Source organism: Danio aesculapii, chromosome 13 (assembly GCF_903798145.1).
Source record: "Danio aesculapii chromosome 13, fDanAes4.1, whole genome shotgun sequence".
NCBI classification, from domain to species: Eukaryota; Metazoa; Chordata; class Actinopteri; order Cypriniformes; family Danionidae; genus Danio; species Danio aesculapii.
Window position 1 is genome coordinate 8,208,757 of NC_079447.1, and position 24,840 is coordinate 8,233,596.

The window sequence follows — 24,840 nt, forward strand, 5'->3', positions numbered from 1 at the left end:
GACAAAATTAGTTGTGTTTGAAAGAAAACCTCACCAAGATCGACATCTTTAGATGTTATTATTATTCATTCATTCATTCATTTTCTTTTCGGCTTAGTCCCTTTATTAATCTGGGGTCGCAACAGCGGACTTAACCGCCAATTTATCCAGCATATGTTTTACGCAGCCGACGCCCTTCCAGCCGCAACCCATCACTGGGAAACCCAGTCTATGGCAATGGCAATGTTGGCCTTATTAGAGGACATTGCCAATGGTCGAATATGAAGGGAACGCATTTTTTAGGGATCACAGTGATTTTCTGGCCCATGATGATGACTGGCTTATTAGCCGTTTCAGATTTCCAAGAGCGATCCTCTTGGAGCTCTGTGCTGAGTTGGGTCCAAATTTGGAAAGAGAGACAGCGAGGAGGCTCCAAGGTGGCAGGATGCGCGATGGGTGGGTTCTTGGTGAGTGATGTATTTAAATATATTATTTTTTAATAATAAATATATTATGTTGAGCGTAATCATTTAACAGCATATCAGGATACCGCGGTTATCCATTAAAGACGTGGCTGTTAACCCCCCTCAACAACCCACAAACGAAGAGCGCAGATACATGATGACCATTCTTGCACTCGGTCAGTTGTAGAGCAGGCGATTGGGCAGCTGAAATGCCGGTGGCGCTGCCTTGATAAGAGCGGAGGGGTGCTGCTATACCGCCCTAACAAAGTGTTCCTCTAATACATCTGTGTCTCCCACAGACACGGATACTACTCCAGACAGTAAAGTGTCGCCCACAATTGAGGCAACTCTCTCCTCAAAGGGTTTAAGTTCAGCATCCCCTGTTCCTCCGCCTGTTCGGTCCACACTTTGACGGTGCGTCGCTGTTCTCCTCTTAACCTGTTACTTTACATCGGACCATTTCTTTTTTTATTTTGTTCAAAACCCACTGCGTTAACCTCGTCAGCTAAACTTTCCCACTCTATTTTTTTTCTTTTATTATTAATTCCGGTGGACAAACTTGCAAATAACACAGTTTTCTCCGGTCTACCTCCGATTGGAGCACCTCCAATTCACATTCTGTGAAGGTTCTCTTCTTGTTTGCTTTGGCTATTGGTTTTTCATTTGGTTTTTCCAAAGTAGAGTCATTACCATATTCAAATGGGGGAGGAGACAGGGAGGGGTTTTGCGCTCATGAAAGTGCGCTCAGTTTCACGTTTATTCGAATGTACAAAGAGAATATGTGTGGTATTCTGCGTACACAGTGTTTCATACATTTGATTTTTTTACTGCGTACACACATTTACAGCTTTGTCTGTATGCAATGTTTTTATTTTTAGAATTAATTCAACGCAAGTCTTTGTACTTGAGGCCTCAGGGCTGTAAACCAGACACCAGATTAAATCCCAGCTGAGATCTGTCCTCTCTTAACCTTGTGGTAAAATACTGTCCTTTTCAGCCTCTTTTATATGGTTCTGAGAGTCATTTGTTCTCTGTACAAAGGCTGACCCACAAAACCAACATCTACAAGTCATCGACTGGCTCTCCGGTCATTTCCTTTGGTAGGCATTCCTCAGTTCATGAGATTTATCCAGCTGAATAAAAGCAACACACTTCCACTTGAGCTCTCAAAACACAAATTTAGTTGGACAACTTTTCAACCTACAAGGTCTTCATCAGGTCACATAGGAAACACACTAAAAAGTACGCTAAAGACAGTATGCAAGCTGGGTAATACGTTCGAATTCATAATATTCAAAAGACAGTATTTGAGAAGTACCCGGATGACTTCCAGCGAGATTTTGAAGTGTGCACTGAACTACGCTATCCCATAATGCAACATTAGAAAACTCATGAATGGGAGTAAAGTGGCTCAACTGACGCAGGTAGGTCACGTGATAATGACTAATGGCGAATGTACATCCTAATTCCATGCTACACTCTCAGAAATAACGGTATGTGAGCTGTCACTGGGGTGGTACCTTTTCAAAAGGTGCACATATGTACTTAAAGGGTCCATATTGGTACTTCAAAAGTATATATTAGTACTTAAAAATTTTAAGAGGATCACTTTTGTACTTTTTAGGAACTAATATGTACCCTTGAGGTATTAATATGAGCCTTTTAAGGTACAAATTTGTAACCTTTTGAAAAGGTACCAGCCCAGTGACAGCTCGCATAGCTTTGTATTCACATTCATACTATATAGAACATACTTTTCTAATGGTCGTGTAGCAATTTCAAATTCAATGTGGTACTTACTCTGTGATTTCAGACGCAGCCATAGTCAAACTCTAGGTATCACCCCAATCACCCACTTTTTCTTTTGTGCTTGGCTTGATCATGCATCAGCCTTTAAGTTTTTCACACTGATGTATTTCTTCTAAACACTTTCCCAGCTGCCCCACACACAGGCTGGGCCGAACCATATATGGGTAGTAATAACAGATCAGCCGCGGTCATGTCTCTTTTTATGAGCTATCTCAGGAATGTCAACTTGACTTTTGGGTAAAGTATATTGGTACAAAAACAAAAAATGAAGACAAATCAATTGTGGTTATAATGGATGTAAAATGGAGGAAAACAGCCACCAACAGTAAATTAGGAAGAAAAAATCTAACAATTACACTGAAAATACACAATTTTGTGTGTTTTTTTCACCAAATCAGTGACATCATTTATGAATTTCACAATTAAAGAGGTAAAATCTTGTAATTTTTAAAACATTTTAGTAGTTTTGATCAGGACTTAGATTGATTTAACAGATTTATGCAAAAAATAAAAAATAAATATTTATCTGATGCAATTTTACAGCAGTTTTCAGTGGAAAAAAAGCACACAAAATGACATATTTTCAATATAAAACGTAATTGTGGACTGGATTTTTTTAACCTTTTATCACAGTCTTGGACAAAGTCATTGCCTTTGCATTGTTTTTGATTGATATTTTTTGTGGCTTGGGAGAAATCAGCTCATTAGAATAAATGTACAGAGACCTTGTTTGGTGCTTTATTTTCACTTTTTAAAAGGAAATATGATTTATTTTTACTTATGTGTAAAGTACAGGGTGGGCCATTTATATGGATACACCTTAATGAAATGGGAATGGTTAGTGATATTAAAGGGCCATGACACCCCCACTTTCAGTTCAGGTCTACCTCAAAATGCATCATGATGGGCGTGGAGCTCTGCGATCAGAGGCAGGAGTGGGCGTGGCCAGCAGAGCAGGGGAGAAGGAGATGAGCGACAACATGTCAGTTATCTCACAAAATGAGACGCAAACCGTGAGGAGAGCCATGATTTTATAGTTTACGAAGTTAAAATGCAAAGAAATAAACAGTAATTTAATGCCCTGCTACATTTGTTATTCGGAAATTCATATACACTACACCACAATTTATATCATTATAAAGATAATCGTGTTCAAATAAACACTAATGAGGACGTCTCCCTCAATCCCCGGGTCTGAATGCAGACTCAGTGCAGCAGGTCTCTTGCCCTGCCTATTTCAACCATTAGCCCTGCTGGTAATCTGGAGGATTTAGGCAAACACAGTAGCACGGCGATGTGTCTAAATGTGAACGAACTCCTGATAAAAGACAAAGTCCGCCATTCTCCGCCATACTCTTACTGCTCTCCCGACAAAAATGCTTGCTGCACACTAACAGCTTTATTGTATCGGGCCTGATAGGATCGTGGGGAAAAACATGCAACAAACCCCGTGGATCATGTAAACAAACACATTCGACCCTTCATGAATGGCTAAATACTGTGTGCTGTGGATCCGTGGACGTGGTCTCACCCAGTCATTAACAGAGGGGGCCCTATCATACACCCGGCGCAAGGCGCAACGCAATTGTTGTTTGCTAGTTTCAGCTTGGCGCAAGAGTCGCTTTGACGTTTTGTAGCACGCTGTTAAATAGCAAATGCATTTGCGCTCATATGTGCGCCCATAGGCGTTCTGATCTAAGAAAGGAGGCGTGTTGAGGAGTATTGCTGGCGCGTTACTATTTTGAGGAACTTTAATAGACTGTTGAATAGACCAGATCAAAGCCGGTCTATTGTCCAGCGCAGAGCCCGTTAGTTGTGCACCTCGCTTATACATTGCTTAATACAAACAGGATGTACAGCAATACGCAAATATCTTTACATATGAAAAATAATTAAAATATTAAGGATATATATAGGATATAATAAGTATATATATATATATATAGGATATAAATATAAAGGATTAAAATATTACAAAACATATTATTTTCTAGCCTACATAAATATAAAACCCATACTTTCATGCCTTCTTCATTTCGGGGGGATTTTCCAGTTTACTCATGACTATTTGCTTTTGTATAATGTTATCATTATTAGCAGTATTATTCATTATATGCATATTTATATTTGTTTTATCAAAAACAAGCTTAGATTTGTCCACCTGTCAGGTTTTAGACTATATGGGGCTCAGCATGTGTATTTGGATATAACTCAGTTTTTTGCCCACACTTTGTTATTATTATATATTCATTTATTCGTTTGCTGGAAATTAGAATTGAATTTAGAAATAGTTTTGAAACAAATCTTTGCGCTTAACAAACAAAATAAATTATGTATAGGCTAATTGATGTCTGTGTGTACTAGAAGTTTCCCTATCCACGAGAGTGAAAGCGAAAGTAAACAATGAGGCTCATCTCTCATTCTCGTGCTGTAGATGCTCTGTTTAACTGTTTTTTCTCTAGTGAAGAGTTCAGTTTTTACACTTACAAAGTCCGTCATGTAAATTGCAAATGCACCATAGTGCAACGCAACTGACTCTTAAAGGGAATGGGAGATGAGACTGTGATTGGTTTGTTCTCAAAACACACCTTTAACTCATTAAGAGAATAAGCTCAACCCTGTTAGACCATGTGCCACGCCGCAAAGTGGATTTTTCCCTCCTTATATTAGTAAAAGTGGATTCTGACACGCCCTTAATGCGTTTGCGCCCTGCGCTTTGGACTTTGCGCATGTATCATTAAAATAGTTCAGGGTCTCACAGCTTGGCACTGGCAGGTCTGTCTTGCCTTTGGAGAGCACGCACAGTCATGAATAGTTAAGAAGCCGGCTCTTCTCATAGGATCAGAAAACTCTGCTATGAATAATAATGAGAAACCGACGCGTCATCACTCCGCCTGAGGTTTTGCGCTACGTCACCGATTTTGATCCCGCCCCAAAAATCATTTTAATCCCGGAAAATGAAATTAGCTGACAAAAGCTCAAAATTATCAATTTTTCCCCACAATTAAACAGGTGCTAACATTGTCTTAACTGATGCTCAACACACACAAATCTGTTAAAATCTCAAAAAAATTACTCAAGGGTTTCTTGAGTCTTTAACGTCCTGTTTGTGGCACATTAGTATATGTGAGGGGGCTTGTAAATAACTCATGAAAGAATAAAGTTATGTTTAAAACCAAGCACACCATTGGTTTTTGCTGTGAAATTCCCAGTAAGTTTACTAAGGTGTATCCATATAAATGGCCCACCCTGTATATTGGTTGGCATAGCTGAGAATAGCCACAAAAACATTGGCCATGCGATCATGACAAATGGCGGATGTTGTACATCCTAGTACTACTCACAGTCATACTATATCCCTTATGTACTGTTGGGCATGTTTTCATCCACTCTAGGGTGATTTTTGTGTCTTAATTTGGCCACACTTTCTCTGTGTTTCAGCTAGTAGAATGATTTTTTGTGACAAATCTTATTTTGACACATATTTTGAGAATGAATTCTTAAAAAAAAAACCTCAACAATACACTCCAATACACAATTTACTACCCTTTTGTTATGTTCAGGATAAAAACATCCACTGAATTAAACTGCTGTAAAAATGCCTCAGATAAATATTTTTTTTTCTTAATCAACCTCAGTCCTGATCAAAACTAATTAATTGCTTAAAAATTTACAGGACTTAACCTCTTTATTTGTCAAATTTGTAAATGATGTCACTGATTTAGTGAAAAAAACACACACAAAATGACGTATTTTCAATATAAAAGTAATTGTGGACTGGATTTTTTTACCTTCTATCAAAGTCTTTTACATGTGAAACAACATTGCCTTTATTGTGATTGCAAAGTCTTGACACCATATAATCCTGCATTCTTAATTGTTGGTGGTTTTCCCTATTGGGAAGAGGTCAAATTTGTAATTTTCCTTTTGGCATCAGTTAGCACCATTAACCCTTTAGATAGGCCTGTGCAAAAAAAAGCTTAGTTTCTGGATTTTATTTGAGCATAACAGCAAATTAAAGTGTGTGTATGTGTGAGAATGACCTTTGCACACTTACCTTGTTGTGTCTGAGAAAATCAGGAGAAAAAGGGAGAAAAAATGAAAGTCAATCAAAAACAATGAAGGTCTACATTTCTGGGGACAGCCAAATACGTAACTGGGGGTACGTCCGCTCGCAGTTTTTGTAAATCCACCAGAAGTCACTGTGTACGCTTTTTGATGATCTCAAATTTCTCTTGCGAGTCCTCTTCTTGCATAAATCCACCTGAGGGCTAAATGTACACTTCAGCCGAGCAGGACAGCTTGCTGTCATCTGACTGACCAAGTCCCACCCCCATCCCTAAACCCAACCAATAATGTTTTCAAAAGCAATCTAGAAAAAGTAAAGCCGTCAAGGCCACGGGATTTCACCACATTTTCAGCCTGTTGTTTATTTAATAATTTTTTTAATTGCTTTGTTTTGCTTGCTTTCTGGAACCATTCTTTGCTGGACTCGAACCCTTTCGTCGCAGTCAATTCCGCTTCGCATTCCAAATCTATCTGTATATGTGTATCTATATGCGTATCTATATATTTATGTGTATATATATATGTGTGTGTATATATATATATATATATATATATATATATATATATATATATATATATATATATATATATATATATATATATATATATATATATATATATATAATTTTTTTATTATTATTATTAATGGTTTTTAATATTGCTGTTATTACAAATAAGTTGTTAAAACTATTCTGTTCAGAAATGCATTGAAAAAAATTCATTAAACAGAAATTGGGGAAATCTCGTTATCAGGATATTATATTTTTAACACGGAGATAAAATATTTTTGTCATATCACTCAGTCCTATTTTCAACCATTAATCCTTGGCAAACTTTGTACAATATATAATAAGAATGCTCAAAACAGTATTTCACGAGTTACAGATGTTTGAAGAATAAAGCATGTTTGGCGTGCTGTCCAGGGAGGAGCTCTGAGCTCGGAAAAGACACCCCAACTCATGTCATTCCCTTTGTCGGGAAAGTGAGAGACGTTGGGGTCCGAGTGAAGTGTCCATCCCGGCCCCAGACCGCTCCCCCTAGCTAGTTTTTAAGATGTGAGGTGTCAGGTTTGCTAAAGTCATGAGATAATATATGTAGGATGAGTTTGGTATTTATAGGGTCTAATGCTGATTGGATAATAGAAAGATTGTCAGTGATGTGTTACAATTGTTGAATCATCTCTGCATATGCTCCTCCAGAGGTTTGTCTATAGATCATGACTAAAAAAAATCTAAAAATAAGCTGTGGAGTTTAATTTTTTTGACTCCTATATTTTGTTTTCCGTTCATGCACCACTGGCTGCTTTCTCTCCATCCTCAAGTCCCATTCAGTGAAGGAGAATGAGCCAAACGCAGCACCAGTCAAAACACCTTCATTACTCAGTGTGCTCTCAGTCGTAAGTCTGGGCCCAGTTTCAAGACAGCTCTATTAGGTCTTTCTTCTTCTGTGCCAAATTCAACAACAATTCACAGCATCCTGTGTAGGATATGCAAGCACCAGTTATGTCATTATTTACTCTTTCTCTCGTGTCATTTCAAGCCAGTGCTGTAATGTTTTTAATCCCCAGTCACTTATTCACTTATCGTAACAATGTTATTGCATGTATTGCTAAATTGCTCTCCCTGAGGTCATTCAGGATGTCATTGACTGCGTTTCCATTACCCTGCATCAATGCACAATACTGTTATTATAGCCAGCAGCTCTAAAGCTTGATGGGAATGCCCCTAGTTTTACTCAATTGAACATTAGAGAAGATATTCATCTGAAGCTGTGGTTTTTGGTGATTTCAGAAAATGCGAATCAAAAGCAGGTAAACAACACTAGACAAAAGCAAGAAATACACAGGCAGCTGATTGGTCAATGTTTGATACGTCAGAGTTTATTTAATGCATTTCCATCTCCCATAATTCACAGTTTAATCACAATTTAAAATATTTTGTGAGGGTTTTTTTATGTGAGATTTGCCATTTCCATCTTTTTTTTCCTGATGTGATACATCAAAATGCACATTAATACAGTAGTTCGAATTTATGTTTTAACGTACACATTTTTTTAATTCACTGTGCAATAGGGCTGCACAATTCTGGCAAAAATTGAATCACAATTATGATTTTAAATTTTTTTTGCTTAATCTAATTTTTCTCACGATTTTGTAAATGTAAAATAAAGTTTAATAGGATTAGCCTATTATTATTGTTAATTCACAAACATATGGTACAACAATAATAATATTAGACCTATGTGTAGCTCTACTGTTGCAAAATGCTAAATTTTGTACAGTCATTATGGTGGACTTGAACAGACAATATGTCCTGCTAATCTGCGCTGATTGGACTGATGACAGCCTGTTGCGATTGGTCGAAACTGACAGGCTTCAGCACGAGACAGAGTGAAATGCCCAGCTGCTAATCAACAATATAAAAGTAGTCACAGTGCATACACACTTTATGGTGGATTTTGGCTGCCAGTGGGGGAATGTAAACACAGACGATGGACTTAAAAAACAGACAACTAACTATTTTATTGAGGAAAAACTCCAAGAACTGGCGAGGAGATCTCCTAGCCCGTCACAGTCTACCTGCTCTTTTTACACAGACACACACACACACACATTACCCTCCTCCTCCTCCCTAGAAGACACAACACCTAGAGCGGCAGAATAGAGAGGGCGGCGTCAGCAACAGCTCTCTCGCCACCCGCGTCCTCAGCAGTTATATCCGCGCCTAGGGTGGCAGAATAGAGAGGGCGACGTCCGCGACACCTCCCTCATCATCTGCGTCCTCAGTTATATCCACGACACCCCTCGTCCTCACTTTGCTAACGGGTCACTTTCGTTTTCATTTTTGGGTTGAGGGCGGCGTTATCATCCTTTGCCGAGAGCGGCAGTTCAGCTTGCTCCGTCCCTGCACAACACACACACACATTATCCTCACTGTTCGCCTAGAGTGCCAGTTCAGCTTGCTGGGTGCAATTTAGACACCTCACCTCAAACCTGAGCTGAAATATTTTGAAACTTGACCGTTGCATGTGTGTAAGGACAGCTGACGATCCGTAAACAAAGTGGCACGCGTCGTGTTTTCAACGTGGCTTTACACGCGATATGACAATATAAAGAGTTAACCCGATACAGTACACGCAGTTACAAGTAACAAAACACAACTAAATACATAATTTGCATCTAGAGTAAACGAGGCAACAGTTTTAATCGCACGTACTTACACTGGTGAAATAGGGGAAGAAACTGATTCATGATGCACTGATCCATGTTCTGACAGTCTTTACTGATCCTTCCTTTAACAAACCGATGAAGTCTTCTTTTTAAGCATGTAGTTTCCAGAAGCACTCGAACTGCTCAAGGCTGGGCTATATTGCTGAGGTTTTATCTTTAGGTAGACTGTCAATAATATCCATCTGCACAGCGTGACTTCATTCGACCGGTGTCTGTGTCTGTGTCTGTGTGTGGCTTTTTTTTTCTGTGTTAGTGGGCGGGGCCGCAGGTTTCAAATGTCCCAGGTTTGCGCGCCCAACTACTTGTGTTTTATAGTTGCGTCATCACGAAACACCTAATGACTCGTTATCAAGACGACTCATTTGAAGCACTATGAGTCGACTCTTTTATAGATGAATCAACAGTTTTAAACACTGTACACTTACAGATTTAAGCCTTAGCTGGATATTTCACTTCACTTAGAGCTGTGTTACACACCACATGGAAGGGCATTTTCAAAAACCTGTAATATGGGCTCTTTAAGACATGTGCTTGTCATCTGTCATTGACAACATTATTAGAACGTTAATTTTCTATTATATATAGGCTAGGGTTGTTATACTGACACAGTAAACATTTATTTTCATCCACAACACTATGTGTTCGCTATGAAAGAAAAAATCTATCAAATGCTTGTCGTAATCATAACTATAAAATGTGATATGATTATTTAAATGATGTGCGCACAGGTTTCACTTTCACTTCCGAGTGCGGCTCATGGCTGCTGTCACTGTGAGAAAAAACACACATCAAACATATTTAACATATAAAGCGGTTCATGGTTCTGCTCCAGGTTACATTTGTGACCTGATATCCATTTCCTCTACCTCTCGATGTCTACGCTCTGCCTCTGGTCCTGCGCTGTTTCAGCCTCGCTGCAAACTCAGCACCATGGGAGGTAGGGCGTTCTCTTTCCGTGGTCCCCAAACTGTGGAATGCTCTTCCCACTAACGTTAGGAATGCTGGTTCATTGGACTGTTTTAAAAAGCTACTTAAAACTCATCTTTTTAGGACTGTTTTTAATTTGGGATATCTTTTATTCTTACTGTGTTTTTTACTGTATTTTCTTATTGTTTTACTGTACTTTGTTGTTTTTACTTTCTTGTAAGTGCTTTGGATTTTAGAAAAGCGCGTTATAAATAAAATATATTATTATTATTATTATTATTATTATTATTATTATTAAACCTCCCGCACAGCCCTCAAACGATCGCTCTGTGCAACAAACTGAACGTTACTTACAACTTTATTCCCTGTTATTCACAGCCTATGCAGGTTCTGTTCACTAAAGTAGGCGTCATTTGCATGCACGCGTGTGTTCTCGGCAGTAAACAGCTGGCGGTCAGCTCATGTGTGATTTCGCGACCGTAAATACATAATTACATGAAGACAGAAATGTCATTTTTGGGTGAATTATACCTTATAAATACTGTATGTGACACTTTTAACAGCATTTGAAGGTGTCAGTGTTGCTGTGAAGACTTGTGCGACTGCCTTGCTTCTCTCCTGACCATGAAAATATAACTGGCTGAATCATAGAAAAGCTGAATTAAGAGCATGTGTAGGGTCGAATCGAGATCGTGATCTTTTTTCGATTAATCGTGCAGCCCTACTGTGCATTGACCCTTTTTGCTATAAATAAGAGCTCATTCATACTGAATGTCTTTGCTTCTGAAAACGCGAGATGCTGTACTCAGGAATGTTTATTTTTTTATTTGTCTTGATTTATAAGCACAGCATAGTGCGAGGTAGGGCTGCAATAACTAATTGATTAAAATTGATTACTAAAAGCGTTGGCAACGAATTTCATAATCGATTCATCATGTCACAAGGAGATGTTTGGTTATGAAAAAAACTTTATTGAACGCACTCTGCCTCTCTCATGCACTGATGCCAGCAGAGTTCGGTGCCTCAGACAGGACAGAGCAAAAAAGAGGTAAAAGAGGACAGAGCTTTGCCGCATTGGCTGGCGCAGAGCCAGAGAAAGACGTGTCATATTATCACAGTTATGCAGTGTTTTTAACCACCCAATGCTTATTTTATGTTTTTGAGATCTCAAATTTCTTTCACTAATGTCATTCGTGCCTGCTTTTCTCACGTAAATCCACCAGAGGCCACTGTCGACTGACTGACTGACTGACTGACTGAATGACTGACTGACTGACCGATTCCCCCCACCCACCCACTTCCCTAAACCCAACTGATAGTGTTTCAAAAGCAATCCAGAAAAAGAAAAGCCTCTCTCCTGATTTTTACCACATTTTCAGATCTTACCACATTCTCACCCTGTTATTTACTTATTTATTTATTTTATTTTTGGTATTTGTTTTTGTCTTACCTGCTTTCTGGAACTGTTCTTCGCCGGACTCAAACCTCGTCGTCACAGTCAACTCCTCTCTGCGTCTAAAGTCTGCCAACGTACACTGTGAGCCCCTGGACAAACTGGTAACAGCAGAAAAGGAATGGCGTCATAACACTCCATAGCGTTCGCTTTAAAGACAAAATACAGCCATACGAACTTCTAGCTACATAATTTACGATCTCCAGAAATGTATATAGGGATACGCTTTCAGAATGAGTCCATGTTGAGATCAACATACTGAAATAAAAGTCTCAGCAAGTTTCACTTCACACAGACCTCAAGTAAAGTCAATTCTCACAGATATTAGTTTAGATTTGCCTGCATATCAGATCAGGTTCATTTTTCACAGCCATAAAAGGCATTTTGAGTGGTGTTTTACAGTTCAGAGCCACTATACATGCGGACGCCAACATTTAGACAGCTGTGACTCCAAACACAGCAAGAACAAACAACAAACAAAGTGTTTAAAATAAAGACAGGATGTGCTGGATGTTTAATTTGGCATGTGTGTCACTTTGGTGTACTGCCAGTTCCTCTTCAGGAGTCGTTTATGGAAAGTTGTGTCTGCAGTTTCACAAGCAAAAGTATTAAAATTCTGCACAATTACGTGCACACAGCATGTTATATCAACTGATAATTGTAGGAAATAATTCCAAAAGGCAGCTGACTGTGTAAAGCCACATTAAACAAAACAAAAATACGATAAATATGCTGAGTTCAGCGGCTAATCAGCCGGATTCAGCTGAGGTGAAGTGATGGCGACCAGCGAGACCTAGCTGTCACTCAAGTGGCCACACCCTTAATTATGCAGACTTAATATAACTTAATATAAACGAAACGGATGAGTTAAAAAAAAACTCACCCCCCTCACAGTTGTCATGAAAGGTAATGTTAGCTATATGAACCAAAACCATCGTTTGTTCCAGGCTCCAAACACCTTTTTTCTGCTGTAAAGTTGGCCATTTTAACAGTGGGCTCTATAGAAGTTTGCTCTATTGTGGAGCCAGGACTAGCAGAATTTTGATCAATTGCAGTTTCAGTTACTTCCGTATTGGCTTCACCAGGGAAAGTCAGAGGTTGCCGCTTAAATTAAACCCGTCATAACAGTCTTGGTAAAAGGGTCCATGATTATGCTTTGACTTATTGAGTGTGTGTGTTTTGTGTCTCCAGCCATTTATTCAGAGCCAAGGTTAAGCATCCATCTCAAGTCCTCCAACGTGACGGTCCAGTACGAGACGGAGGGTTACCCACAGCCAGAGGTCATGTGGTTCAATTCAGGAGGGCAGAATCTCACCAACCATCAGGAAATTTCGTCTGCATCAGATGAAGGCCTTTACTACCTTAAAAGCAGCTACGTGTCCCAGAATCCAGAATTAAACATCACATTTACGCTAAAAAACCCTGCTGCACATCAGGAGCTACAGAGGCATCTTATCCTCAACTATGGTAAGCATGATAATTAATTAGCATGTTTTACTGTGCAGATCTCCAGGATACTTGTTTACTGTTATAAAAATGTTCAGAGAAGAATTTTTACTATTTTCTAAAGAAGTTTAATGCTCACCAATGCATTTACTTAAAGGTGCAGTAGGTGATCTGCCTAAATGCTAACCAGTTAGCACAATATCTTTGAAACAGTCACTCCCCTGTTGTCCAAAGCCAGGCCTCGTGAAATCATGAACGCGCACATTAAAGATGACAGGAGACAACCCACTAGATCATGTTATTCAGCAGTTAGAAAACTTTACAGTACTTTATAATACTGCAAGTCTGAACGCAAAACTGTATAACATCTAGCACATTTTGAGTTGTGTAGCAAGCAAAACTTGTCATAATGTGCAATATTTCAAACATGCAAGGATCGCTGGTCTCACTCTCTCATGCGCTTTTGTTCTAAAGCAAGTACTGTATGCTTAGTGGTCGGCCGGCAGCGTGCAGGAAGTACACTTATTACTAAGCCATACTAAGCATGCTATTTCAGACCGAATATTCAGAGTAGCATGGTAAACAATATAGGGAGCGCAATCACAGGTCGTCATTGTTAAAAAATGAGCCAATGTAATGTGAATATAAAACCAACTTCACCTCAGTAAAGCAGGCTAGGCAGAATAGCACTATTTACTGATGTTTTGTTGTTAAACTAAATAAAAATCGACATTATCGATGCTGTAAAAGGACCTTATGAAACTGAAAAGAGTCACATCAATCTTTCAGCGGGAGAATTCAGTGGCTGAACTACACTTCTGTGCATATAACCCATTCATAACAACACAATCTAATCAGCTCTGTGTCATGGATTGGTCAGGCTCTCACGACCCCCACTCACGAAGATCACCATCACCTGACTTCTAATGAGCACACAGCTGCATCACATTCACGAGCACCAGATAAAAGCACAGCACTCCAGTCGCTCATTGTCCGGGCTCGTCTCGACGAAAGCGGACAACTGAGCGACCACTCAGCGTAGTCATCCTCAGCTAAAACAAACGATTTACTTACCTGTTCTCTTTGTATTCCTCCTAGTCTTCCTGGTCCTCCCGAATCGTCCTGTCTTCCAGTCCTTCCAAGTCTGTGTCATCCTCTGTCAGCTGTATCTGGTGTGTGCTGTCCATCCTCGTGTATTCCTGTTACCCAGCCACGGAGGAAAAGACCCCAACATCATTCCTGATCCTCCTGGCTATCCTTCATGTGCTCCTTGTTGTCATTTAATAAACACCCTAACGTTTCCTTACCTCTGTCTCCTGTCCGCTTCATAACAGAAGCCCGGACCCATAACGACGACAACATGAGCACCCCCGATCACCTTCAAGAGCTGGTGGACCAGTTGAAGCGGATTCTACAGCCACCAGCTCCACTTTCCAACGCACCACCAGCACCGAGCACTTCCGCCTCCACAGTTTCTTCTTCGGCCCTTCCTTCCAGTCCCATGGCCCGACCAGCGCCCTACTCAGGCGGAGCGGGGGAGTGCAATGGTTTTCTGTTACAATGTTCCCTCATATTCGAAATGCAACCTTCTCTATATCCCACAGATAAGTCGAAGATCGCCTACATCGTATCTCTACTCTCTGGACCTGCACTTAAATGGGCTGAGACGATCTGGAACCAAGCCGGGCCGGTCATGAATTCCATCACTACCTTCACGGAGTATTTCAAAGAGGTGTTTGGACGTTCTGATGGGGAAGTAGCCGCTGGAGAGCAGCTGTATCATCTAAAGCAAGGTACTCTATCTACACAGGAATATGCTCTCCGGTTTCGCACTCTAGCAGCTGCAAGTGGATGGAATGAGAGATCGTTGTTGACCACGTACCGGCTCGGCTTGGAACCCACTCTCCGAATCCAACTGGCCACATTAGATGATACAATGGGTCTGGAGAGATTCATCCAACATTCTCTCCGATGTTCCGATCGTCTCCGTTCCTATCAACAGGACACCATCACCCCCTCGTCTGCACTCCTCCAATCGCCTGAGTCAACAGCCTCTCCAGAACCAGAACCCATGATAATAGAGTCTGGAAGACTGACATCAGCGGAACGACAGAGGAGGCTGACCCGGGGTCTGTGTCTATACTGCGGTGTCAGTGGACACACCCGTCTGGAGTGTCCCCTTCGTCCCATTCGGACTTCAGTGAGTGTATTCAGTACGAATATTGAACAATGTAAACCACTTACTACCACCGTACAAATAACTACTGCCTCTATTTCTCTCCTTGTCACAGCCCTCATCGACTCCGGGTCAGCAGGGAACTTCATCTCCCAATCCCTCTGTCGTCAACTCCACCTCCGTACTGAGGCGTCCTCGCATATATACCAGATACAACCGATAACCCAGTGCACTCGATCTTCGACCCGTATCCATCGACAATGCGAAGACATCCTTCTTCAAGTGGGGTTGTTACATCAAGAGAGGATTCAATTTCTGGTTCTGGAGGGTGCAAATATGGACATCATTCTAGGGCGCCCGTGGCTGGTGAAGCACGATCCCATCATCTCTTGGGGCACAGGAGAGATAAAGAAATGGGGATCTGGATGTACACCTACCTGTTTTCCAAATCTCCCTCTTCAAGGTCGGAACCCCATTTCTTTGTTTGCAACATCGGTCGAGAGCCCTCCTGAGAAGCAGTCTATCCACATTCCTAAGGAGTACAGCTCCTTTCATGATGTCTTCTGCCCCAAGAGAGCTTCCCAGCTACCGCCGCATCGGCCATGGGACTGCGCGATCGACCTAGTTCCAGATGCCCAGTTGCCAAGAGGTAGGATCTACCCGCTCTCGCTTCCAGAGAATCAGGCAATGGAAGATTACATAAGGGAGGCTCTGAGTCAGGGGTACATACGTCACTCAAAATCACCAGCCGCCTCAAGCTTCTTCTTTGTGGCCAAGAAGGACGGAGGGCTGCGTCCATGCATCGACTACAGGGTCCTAAATAACGGTACAGTAAAATACCGATATCCCCTTCCTCTGGTACCAGCCGCTTTGGAACAGCTCCGAGAAGCTAAAGTCTTCACTAAATTGGACCTCCGCAGCGCGTATAATCTGATAAGAATACGTGAGGGGGACCAATGGAAGACAGCATTCGTGACCCCTACTGGCCACTATGAATATGAGGTCATGCCTTACGGTCTGGTCAACGCCCCCTCCGTATTCCAAAACTTCATTCATGAAGTCCTCCGGGAGTTTCTTCACCACTGTGTAATAGTGTACATAGATGACATCCTCATTTACTCCCGGAGTGAGGCCGAACATCGCCAACACGTTGCGGAGGTCCTACACACATTGAGAGAACATCACCTCTACCTCAAAGCGGAGAAATGCTCATTCCACCAGAAGTCGATTCATTTCTTGGGATACATCATTGACCAAACCGGTATACGTATGGATGGGAAGAAAATTGAGGCTGTTCTATCCTGGTCAGAACCCACTTCCATTAAGGAGCTCCAGAGGTTTCTTGGGTTTGCTAACTTTTATAGACGGTTTATCAAGGACTACAGCAGGATTACATCACCTCTCACTAATCTCCTCAAGGGTAAACCCAAAGGACTGGAGTGGACCAAAGAAGCAGCCGCAGCCTTCCGCCTTCTTAAGAAGGAGTTCACAAGGGCCCCACTCCTGACTCATCCTGACCCAAATCTTCCTTTCGTGGTGGAAGTGGACGCATCCACCACCGGCGTCGGGGCAGTATTATCTCAACATCATGATACACCGCCCCGACTGCATCCCTGTGCCTATTTCTCTCGGAAGTTGAGCCCGGCGGAGCAGAATTACAGCATAGGAGACAGGGAGCTTCTAGCAATCAAGCTAGCCTTGGAGGAGTGGCGTCACTGGTTGGAGGGAGCCAAACATCCGTTCCAGGTGATCACAGATCACAAAAACCTCCAATACATCAAAGAGGCCAAGAGACTATGTCCACGTCAAGCCAGATGGTCACTTTTCTTCTCACGTTTTGATTTCTCCATTTCCTATCGTCCAGGACCCAAGAATCTAAGAGCAGACGCTCTCTCTCGTTTACACGAGCATCACGATCATGAAGAACTCCCAACGAAGATTCTTCCCGAACACATCTCCATTTGTCCGATCACCTGGAACGCTCCTCCAGTCGTTGCCACTCCGGAAGCCCCTGCTCCGCCGGGATGCCCTCCTCATCGGCAGTTCATACCACCTGAACACCGGGTAGATCTGATCCACTCCTTACATACCTCGCTAGGCACTGGACATCCAGGGATCAACAATACTCTCTCGCTAGTATCCCAACGATTCTGGTGGCCAAACATGGCAAGGGATGTGAGGCAATATGTTCAGGGCTGTAAGGACTGTGCCCAATCCAAGAGCCCACGTCATCTACCCGCTGGAAAGCTCCATCCCTTGCCGATTCCGAACCGTCCCTGGTCACACCTAGGAGTGGACTTTATCACTGACCTCCCTTCGTCAGAAGGTAATACCTGTATTCTAGTCATAGTAGATAGATTCTCAAAGTTTGTCAAACTAATCCCTCTGAAAGGTCTTCCCACAGCCTTTGAAACTGCCGACAATATCTTTAATCAAGTCTTCAGGTCATTTGGTATTCCAGAAGATATTGTGTCGGACAGAGGTCCACAGTTCATCTCACGTCTATGGAAAGCCTTCTTCAAGCTCCTAGGTGTGGCCGTCAGCCTCTCTTCTGGATATCATCCCCAAACCAACGGGCAGACAGAGAGGAAGATTCAGGAGGTGGGACGGTTCCTGAGGACCTTCTGCAGTGGTCACCAGAACTCCTGGAGCCAGTATTTGGGCTGGGCAGAATATGCCCAAAATTCACTGCGGCAACCCTCCACCGGACTCACGCCATTCCAGTGCGTCCTGGGCTTCCAACCACCGCTCTTTCCCTGGGATGGCGAACCATCTGATGTCCCCGCAGTGGATCACTGGTTCCGGGAGAGCGAGAGAGTCTGGGACGAGGCTCATCAACATCTGCAGAGGGCAGTCCGTCGAAGCAAGGTAACCGCCGATAGGAGAAGGTCTGAAGAACCCAGATACACACCCGGACAAAAGGTGTGGCTATCCACCCGGGACATACGCATGCGACTGCCCTCTCGCAAGTTAAGTCCCCGATTTGTTGGTCCCTTCACCATCGTGGAACAGGTTAACCCCGTCACCTACAAACTACAATTACCCTCTCACTACCGTATTCACCCTACATTCCACGTATCACTCCTGAAACCCTATCACGATCCTGTTCTTCCCTCCACAGAGCCTGACCACGAAGAGGAACCCCCTCCTCCACTGCTCCTAGAAGAAGGAGCCGTCTACGCAGTGAAGGAGATCTTGCGTTCCCGACGTCGTGGTGGCCAGTTGGAGTACCTGGTGGACTGGGAAGGGTACGGCCCCGAAGAAAGGACATGGGTTCCCAGAGCTGATATTCTCGATCCTAGTCTCATGGTGGAGTTTCATGAGAGCCACCCTGAGTTCCCAGCGCCTAGAGGCAGAGGGAGACCACCACGGCGTCGGAGGTGTCGGCCCTCAGGAGCGGGCCCTGGGGAGGGGGGTACTGTCATGGATTGGTCAGGCTCTCACGACCCCCACTCACGAAGATCACCATCACCTGACTTCTAATGAGCACACAGCTGCATCACATTCACGAGCACCAGATAAAAGCACAGCACTCCAGTCGCTCATTGTCCGGGCTCGTCTCGACGAAAGCGGACAACTGAGCGACCACTCAGCGTAGTCATCCTCAGCTAAAACAAACGATTTACTTACCTGTTCTCTTTGTATTCCTCCTAGTCTTCCTGGTCCTCCCGAATCGTCCTGTCTTCCAGTCCTTCCAAGTCTGTGTCATCCTCTGTCAGCTGTATCTGGTGTGTGCTGTCCATCCTCGTGTATTCCTGTTACCCAGCCACGGAGGAAAAGACCCCAACATCATTCCTGATCCTCCTGGCTATCCTTCATGTGCTCCTTGTTGTCATTTAATAAACACCCTAACGTTTCCTTACCTCTGTCTCCTGTCCGCTTCATAACACTCTGCGTGACTAAAACATTTTAAACAGGACATTATCTGTCTGAAAGAAATACTTCAGCCGTGGTGCTATCTTTCCTCCACGAGCAAAACTTACTCCAATATTGTTTCAGGATTTTAAAAAGTTTTGATTCAGCATTTGTTTTTACCGATGTCTCTCTGTTACCGCTGTCATTAACGCAGCACGCATGCAAGCGCAAACGGCGAATCTGCGTGAACGCGCTGCACAGATGTACAAATCTACATTTGCTGACAGACAGTTCGGGCTACTTATCAGAGATACGGGAGTTGTCGGCCTGACGAATTTTAATTGGATGAACATTTTTTTGTCTAATGCCTTATCCAGAATATAAAAATACATATAAATGCATTTAGATCTTTTAACCAGTACAACAAAAATGTTTCTGAAGACAATCACCTACTGCACCTTTAATCCACAAATACATAAACACAGTAGGATTCTGAAATATCATTATTGTATAAAAACAACAGCAGGATTCTTACTGAATACAGTATATTACAACATGTCATTTGTTTGAACTACCGATATTAAACACTGTACAGTTCGTGTGGCATTAACTATACTATACACAAAGGATTAAACAGTCACAGAACCACCACAGAATGTACTTGTTTTAACTGTCACTGACAGAGATAGAAACATCAAGTGTTGTCTAGTATTGATATGAACGACCTTCACTCCGCAGACTCACTGTCTGTCTGTCTGTGTGTGTGTGTGTGTGTGTGTGTGTGTGTGTGTGTGTGTGTGTGCGTGTGTGTGTGTGTGTGTGTGTGTGTGTAATCTATTTTACTGTAGAGTTACATTCTTTCACTACTGTGGTTTTTCGTAATGTCTGTGGCCCACCAACATATTGATCTCTATTTTCATATTGTTGGTATTTCCTCTTCATTTCCCATGGCAGCTATTTCTGACCATGAATGTTATTATCATAAGCATTTCGGTTTTTTTTTGGGTATTAAGTAAAAGTCACAGAGGCTGTTTCCAATAAAACAACAGTCTTCTGTGTGAATATATTACAAAATGTCATTTGTTTATGAAGCTGAATTTTCAGAAGTTAAGGCACATTCATATCAAGCATGATAACTATAAATATAAAGATAATCATAAATATATTTGCGTCCACACTAATGAACAATACAAAATCTGTTTTTTAGTTTATGATTTTTATTGGGCATGACTTCCTTGTTGATGTCCTCATTGTGCTACTCGCTCATCTGACCATTCATTCATTCATTTTCCTTCGGCTTAGTTTCTGGGCTGCCACAGCGGAATGAACCACCAACTATTCCGTCATATGTTTTACATAGAGGATGTCCTTCCAGCTGCAACCCAGTATTGGGAAACACCCTATACACTCTCGCATTCACAAACTACGGCCAATTTTAGTTCATACAATTCACCTATAGCATATGTCTTTGGACTGTGGGGGAATCCGGAGGAAACCCACGTGGACACGGGGAGAACATGCTAACTCCATGCAGAAATGCCAATTGGTCCAGCCGGGGCTCGAACCAGTGACCTACTTGCTGTAAGGCGACAGTGCTAACCATTGATTCAATTCACCTTTATTTCTATAGCGCTTTTACAATGTAGATTTACATGAAAGATTATAGTAAATTGAAACAGTGCAGTTCAGTTTATAAAGTTTAAGTTCAGTTCAGTTTAGCTCAGTTCAGTGTGGTTTAATAATCACTACTGAGAGTCCAAACACTGAAGAGCAAATCCAACGATGCGCAGCTCTACAGATCCTGGATCATGCAAGCCAGTGGCAACAGCGGCGAGGGAAAAAACTTCACCAGTTGGCGAAAGTGAAGAATTAAAAAACCTTGTGAGAAACCAGACTCAGATGGGCATGACCATTTCTCCACTGGCCAAACGTCTTGTGCAGAGCTGCAGTCAAGGCACCGGAGGCAGGAAGCTGGACCTCAGCGAAGACTCGTCAGTCCCTGGAGCGTCACAGGAATCAGTCTCATGTTCCACTCCTCCATGACCACCACAGCAGCTGCTCAGGATACGGCCTGGTCCAGAATATGGAAATCTTGGGATCATCTCATCACTTGTCTTGGATCGAATCAGTGGCGCTGCGTGGTCTGAGGGTCTCGGGAAGAGTATCCACAGGTGGAAATAGAGAATAAAGAGAATAATTAGTGTAGCTGCTGTTCATAGTGTATAGAAACTGAGATGAAGAAACCTGTGTGGAGCACATTCATGTATCATATATCACTGAGTGTATGCTTTGCTAATAAGATAGGTCTTTAATCTAGTTTTGAATTGCGAGAGTGTGTCTGAGCCTCGGACGTTATCAGGAAGGCTATTCTAGAGTTTAGGAGCTATAAATGAGAAGGCTCGACCTCCTTTACTCGACTTTGCTATTCTAGGTACTACCAGAAGCCCTAAGTTTTGAGTCCTTAAAGAGCGAGTTGGATTGTAGCGAGACTGGAGGTTGGTTAGATAAACAGGAGCTAGATTATTTAAAGCTTTATATGTAAGAAGCAATATTTTAAATTCAATACGAAACTTAACAGGCAGCCAGTGTAAAGAGGATAAAATTGGGGTGATGTGATCAAATTTTCTAGACCTGGTAAGAACTCTGGCAGCTGCATTTTGTGCTAGCTGAAGTTTGTTAATAGAGAATGCTGGGCAGCCAGCAAACAGAGCATTACAGTAGTCCAGCCTAGAAGTCATAAAAGCATGGACTAGCTGTTCTACATCTGAGAGGGATAGCATACTTTGTAACTTAGCGATATTTCTCTGAGCTGATCACTTCATATTAAAAGTGAACTGGACCAGAGTTTGCACGAACTGTACCCCAGACCACCTCTTTCAGGCAGACTTGGGTACAGTTTGTGGGTGTTTAGGCTAGCTAAACATACCGAACTCGTCAAACAAACCCGGGTGTGGACCAAAAGTGCTAGTGTGAAAACACCCTTACATTCAGAATGTTTAAAAGCTATTTTTTAAAGCAATGTTTTAATCATTATCTTATACTCCACAGTTATCATGCATGATATGAACGGCCTTCACTCTGCAGACTCACTGTCTGTCTTTGTGTGTGTGTGTTTAATCTATTTTACTGTAGAGTTACATTCTTTCACTACTGTGGTTTTTCGTAATGTCTGTGGCCCACCAACATATTGATCTCTATTTTCATATTGTTGTTATTTCTCATTCATTTCCCATGGCAGATATTTCTGACCATGAATGTTATTATCATGAGTATTTAATAACCATTTATTATTATTATTTTTTTAGTATAAAGAAAAGTCACAGAGGCTGTTTCGTAAAGCACAGTGGTTGTACTGTGCATTCCTGGACACATAACCGCAACATTTTGCACATTTTGTCTTTTGTCATGTCTGACGGACATATTTTTCAGGTCTGCAAGTCTCTTCTAGTGAGGTGATGACTTAGGTGTGTTTGACATGTTTAATGTTGAAACACTAAAACAGGAGTGGCCATACTTTTTCTTATAAACGGCCAAAAACCAAACTTGACTAAGAGCTGACTAAGCGTTGTGGGCCTAATATATACTAAACCATATTACAATAAATCCATTGCTTTAACTCACATTAATTAATGCAGTATCATGATTAACATTTAATAATGAAGTTATTACAGTACAAACATTTATAACACAATGGATCTCAATGCTGAATGCACTAGTCGAGCTGCTCCTGCTTTTACCTCTATTTGCTTGCAGATGCCAGATGTACATCAAGTGACAGTATTTACATTTTAAAAGTCTGATTCATTTACAACATTTAACTGAATCATTTAATTTCAGAAGACTCTTTTGTAGCTCAGCATCAAACTAAGAAACAAAAGGTTACGTTAAATTTAAAATGACGATTTAGTCAAAGGCATACGCCCCAACCCCCTCCACATCATTCTACCTCTCTTTTAAGATGGTGGGCCAAATCAAAGGTTACAATGGGCCAAGTTTGGTCCACGGTCCCTACTTTGAGCATCTCTGCACTAGAACTACTACTAGCACACACAATAGGCTTTTTACTGGCACAAGTGTACCTTACAAAAACAGTAATGAGAGTTTGAGAGTTTTTGAAACATATGAATACATATGAAACGTGGTGATGGAGCATCTTCATGTTGATTAAAATGTCAAATCATCATGTGAAAATATTCTAAAATCACACATTTTGTGTTTGTTTAGACAGTTTTGACATGTGAAGGTCATGTGAAAACAAACTTACAATTTTTGGTTTTCCCACAACCAGCACAGAGATTCGGGGATGGGAAAAGAGGAGAGGAATCCCACTTATGTGCAAATATAGTTTTAAAAATAGCACATTCATGGCTAAACACATCCAGTTCCCATTGGTACTACACAACATTTCAAAGCTGAATTGCTTGCTTTCATAGTAATTATTTTTTAATTTTAAGTTAGAAAATAACAAGCTTTTATATGTTAGATATATAGTGGGTGAAATAAGTATTCAACATGTCACTATTTTGCTCCGAAAACATATTTCTAAAGGTGCTGTTGACTTGAAATGTTCACCAGATGTTGATAACAACCAAAGAATTCATATATGATAAGTAAATCAAAGAAAAACAAATGTAATTAGTTTACAAATTAAGTTATGTGTAGTAAAATGAAAGGATACAGGGAAAAAATTATTGAACACATGAAGAAAGGAAGATGTAGAAAGGCATGGAAAGCCCAGACAGCTACTGAAATCTCTCAGCAGCTCTTCAGCATCCCTTTGCCCTTCGTTATTGTAAATGAATACTAGCTGCTTCAGTCCAACATCTACATTAGCAGGAGGATGAAGATGAAACCAGGGGGGACATTTCAGCAGGACAATGATCCAAAAACACAGCCAAAGAAACTCTCAAATGCTTTCAGAGAAAGAAAATCAAGCTGTAGAATGGCCCACCTGACTTGAATCCAATAGAAAATACAAATTAAAAGATCTGATTGGATCCAAAAAAAATCCAGAGTGCCATTAAGAGTTTTACACTGTTGAAGTCTGTGAAAAATACTCACACTTGAGCAATGCATGTGAATTCATTCTCCAGATGAGAGGCGTCTTTAAGCTGCCATCAACACCATTACAGACTGCAAAGTTCAAGATCCCAGTCTACATCATGGAGTGTGCTCAGTAGGCGTACATCTTGGCATTTTGACTGCTTGAACTCATTCAACCACATGAGTTCAGACAGCGAACCAAATATTTGCATTTCCCACTACACGTGGGTGTGTTTGAGAAAACATTGCGATTTATATGTAGCATTCACTTCTGATCTGATTGACAAAAATGTATTGTGAACTAAATTAATGTAAATACTTGTCTAAAGGGAATGTAAACACGCAAGATCAGAGCTGTGCATTTAGACTTGTAGTGAAAACACAGCCCAGT

The 24,840-nt window shown here is 41.5% G+C and overlaps 1 protein-coding gene and 1 long non-coding RNA gene across 3 annotated transcripts in view; one reads left to right on the top strand and one right to left on the bottom strand.

The window, feature by feature from the left end:
• Positions 1-24,840, top strand: part of LOC130240183 (V-set domain-containing T-cell activation inhibitor 1) — a 135,993-nt gene that overhangs the window by 56,823 nt on the left and 54,330 nt on the right. For both annotated transcript variants that reach the window (XM_056471624.1, XM_056471623.1), the window contains exon 3: positions 13,121-13,396. In XM_056471624.1, coding sequence (XP_056327599.1) covers positions 13,121-13,396 — 276 coding nt within the window. The remainder of the gene's footprint in view (positions 1-13,120; positions 13,397-24,840) is intronic.
• Positions 8,227-24,522, bottom strand: LOC130240192 (uncharacterized). The gene is made up of 3 exons (XR_008838738.1): positions 24,468-24,522; positions 11,927-12,030; positions 8,227-9,223 (listed from the first exon to the last, which is right to left on the bottom strand). It is a non-coding gene; the product is annotated as an uncharacterized LOC130240192 (long non-coding RNA).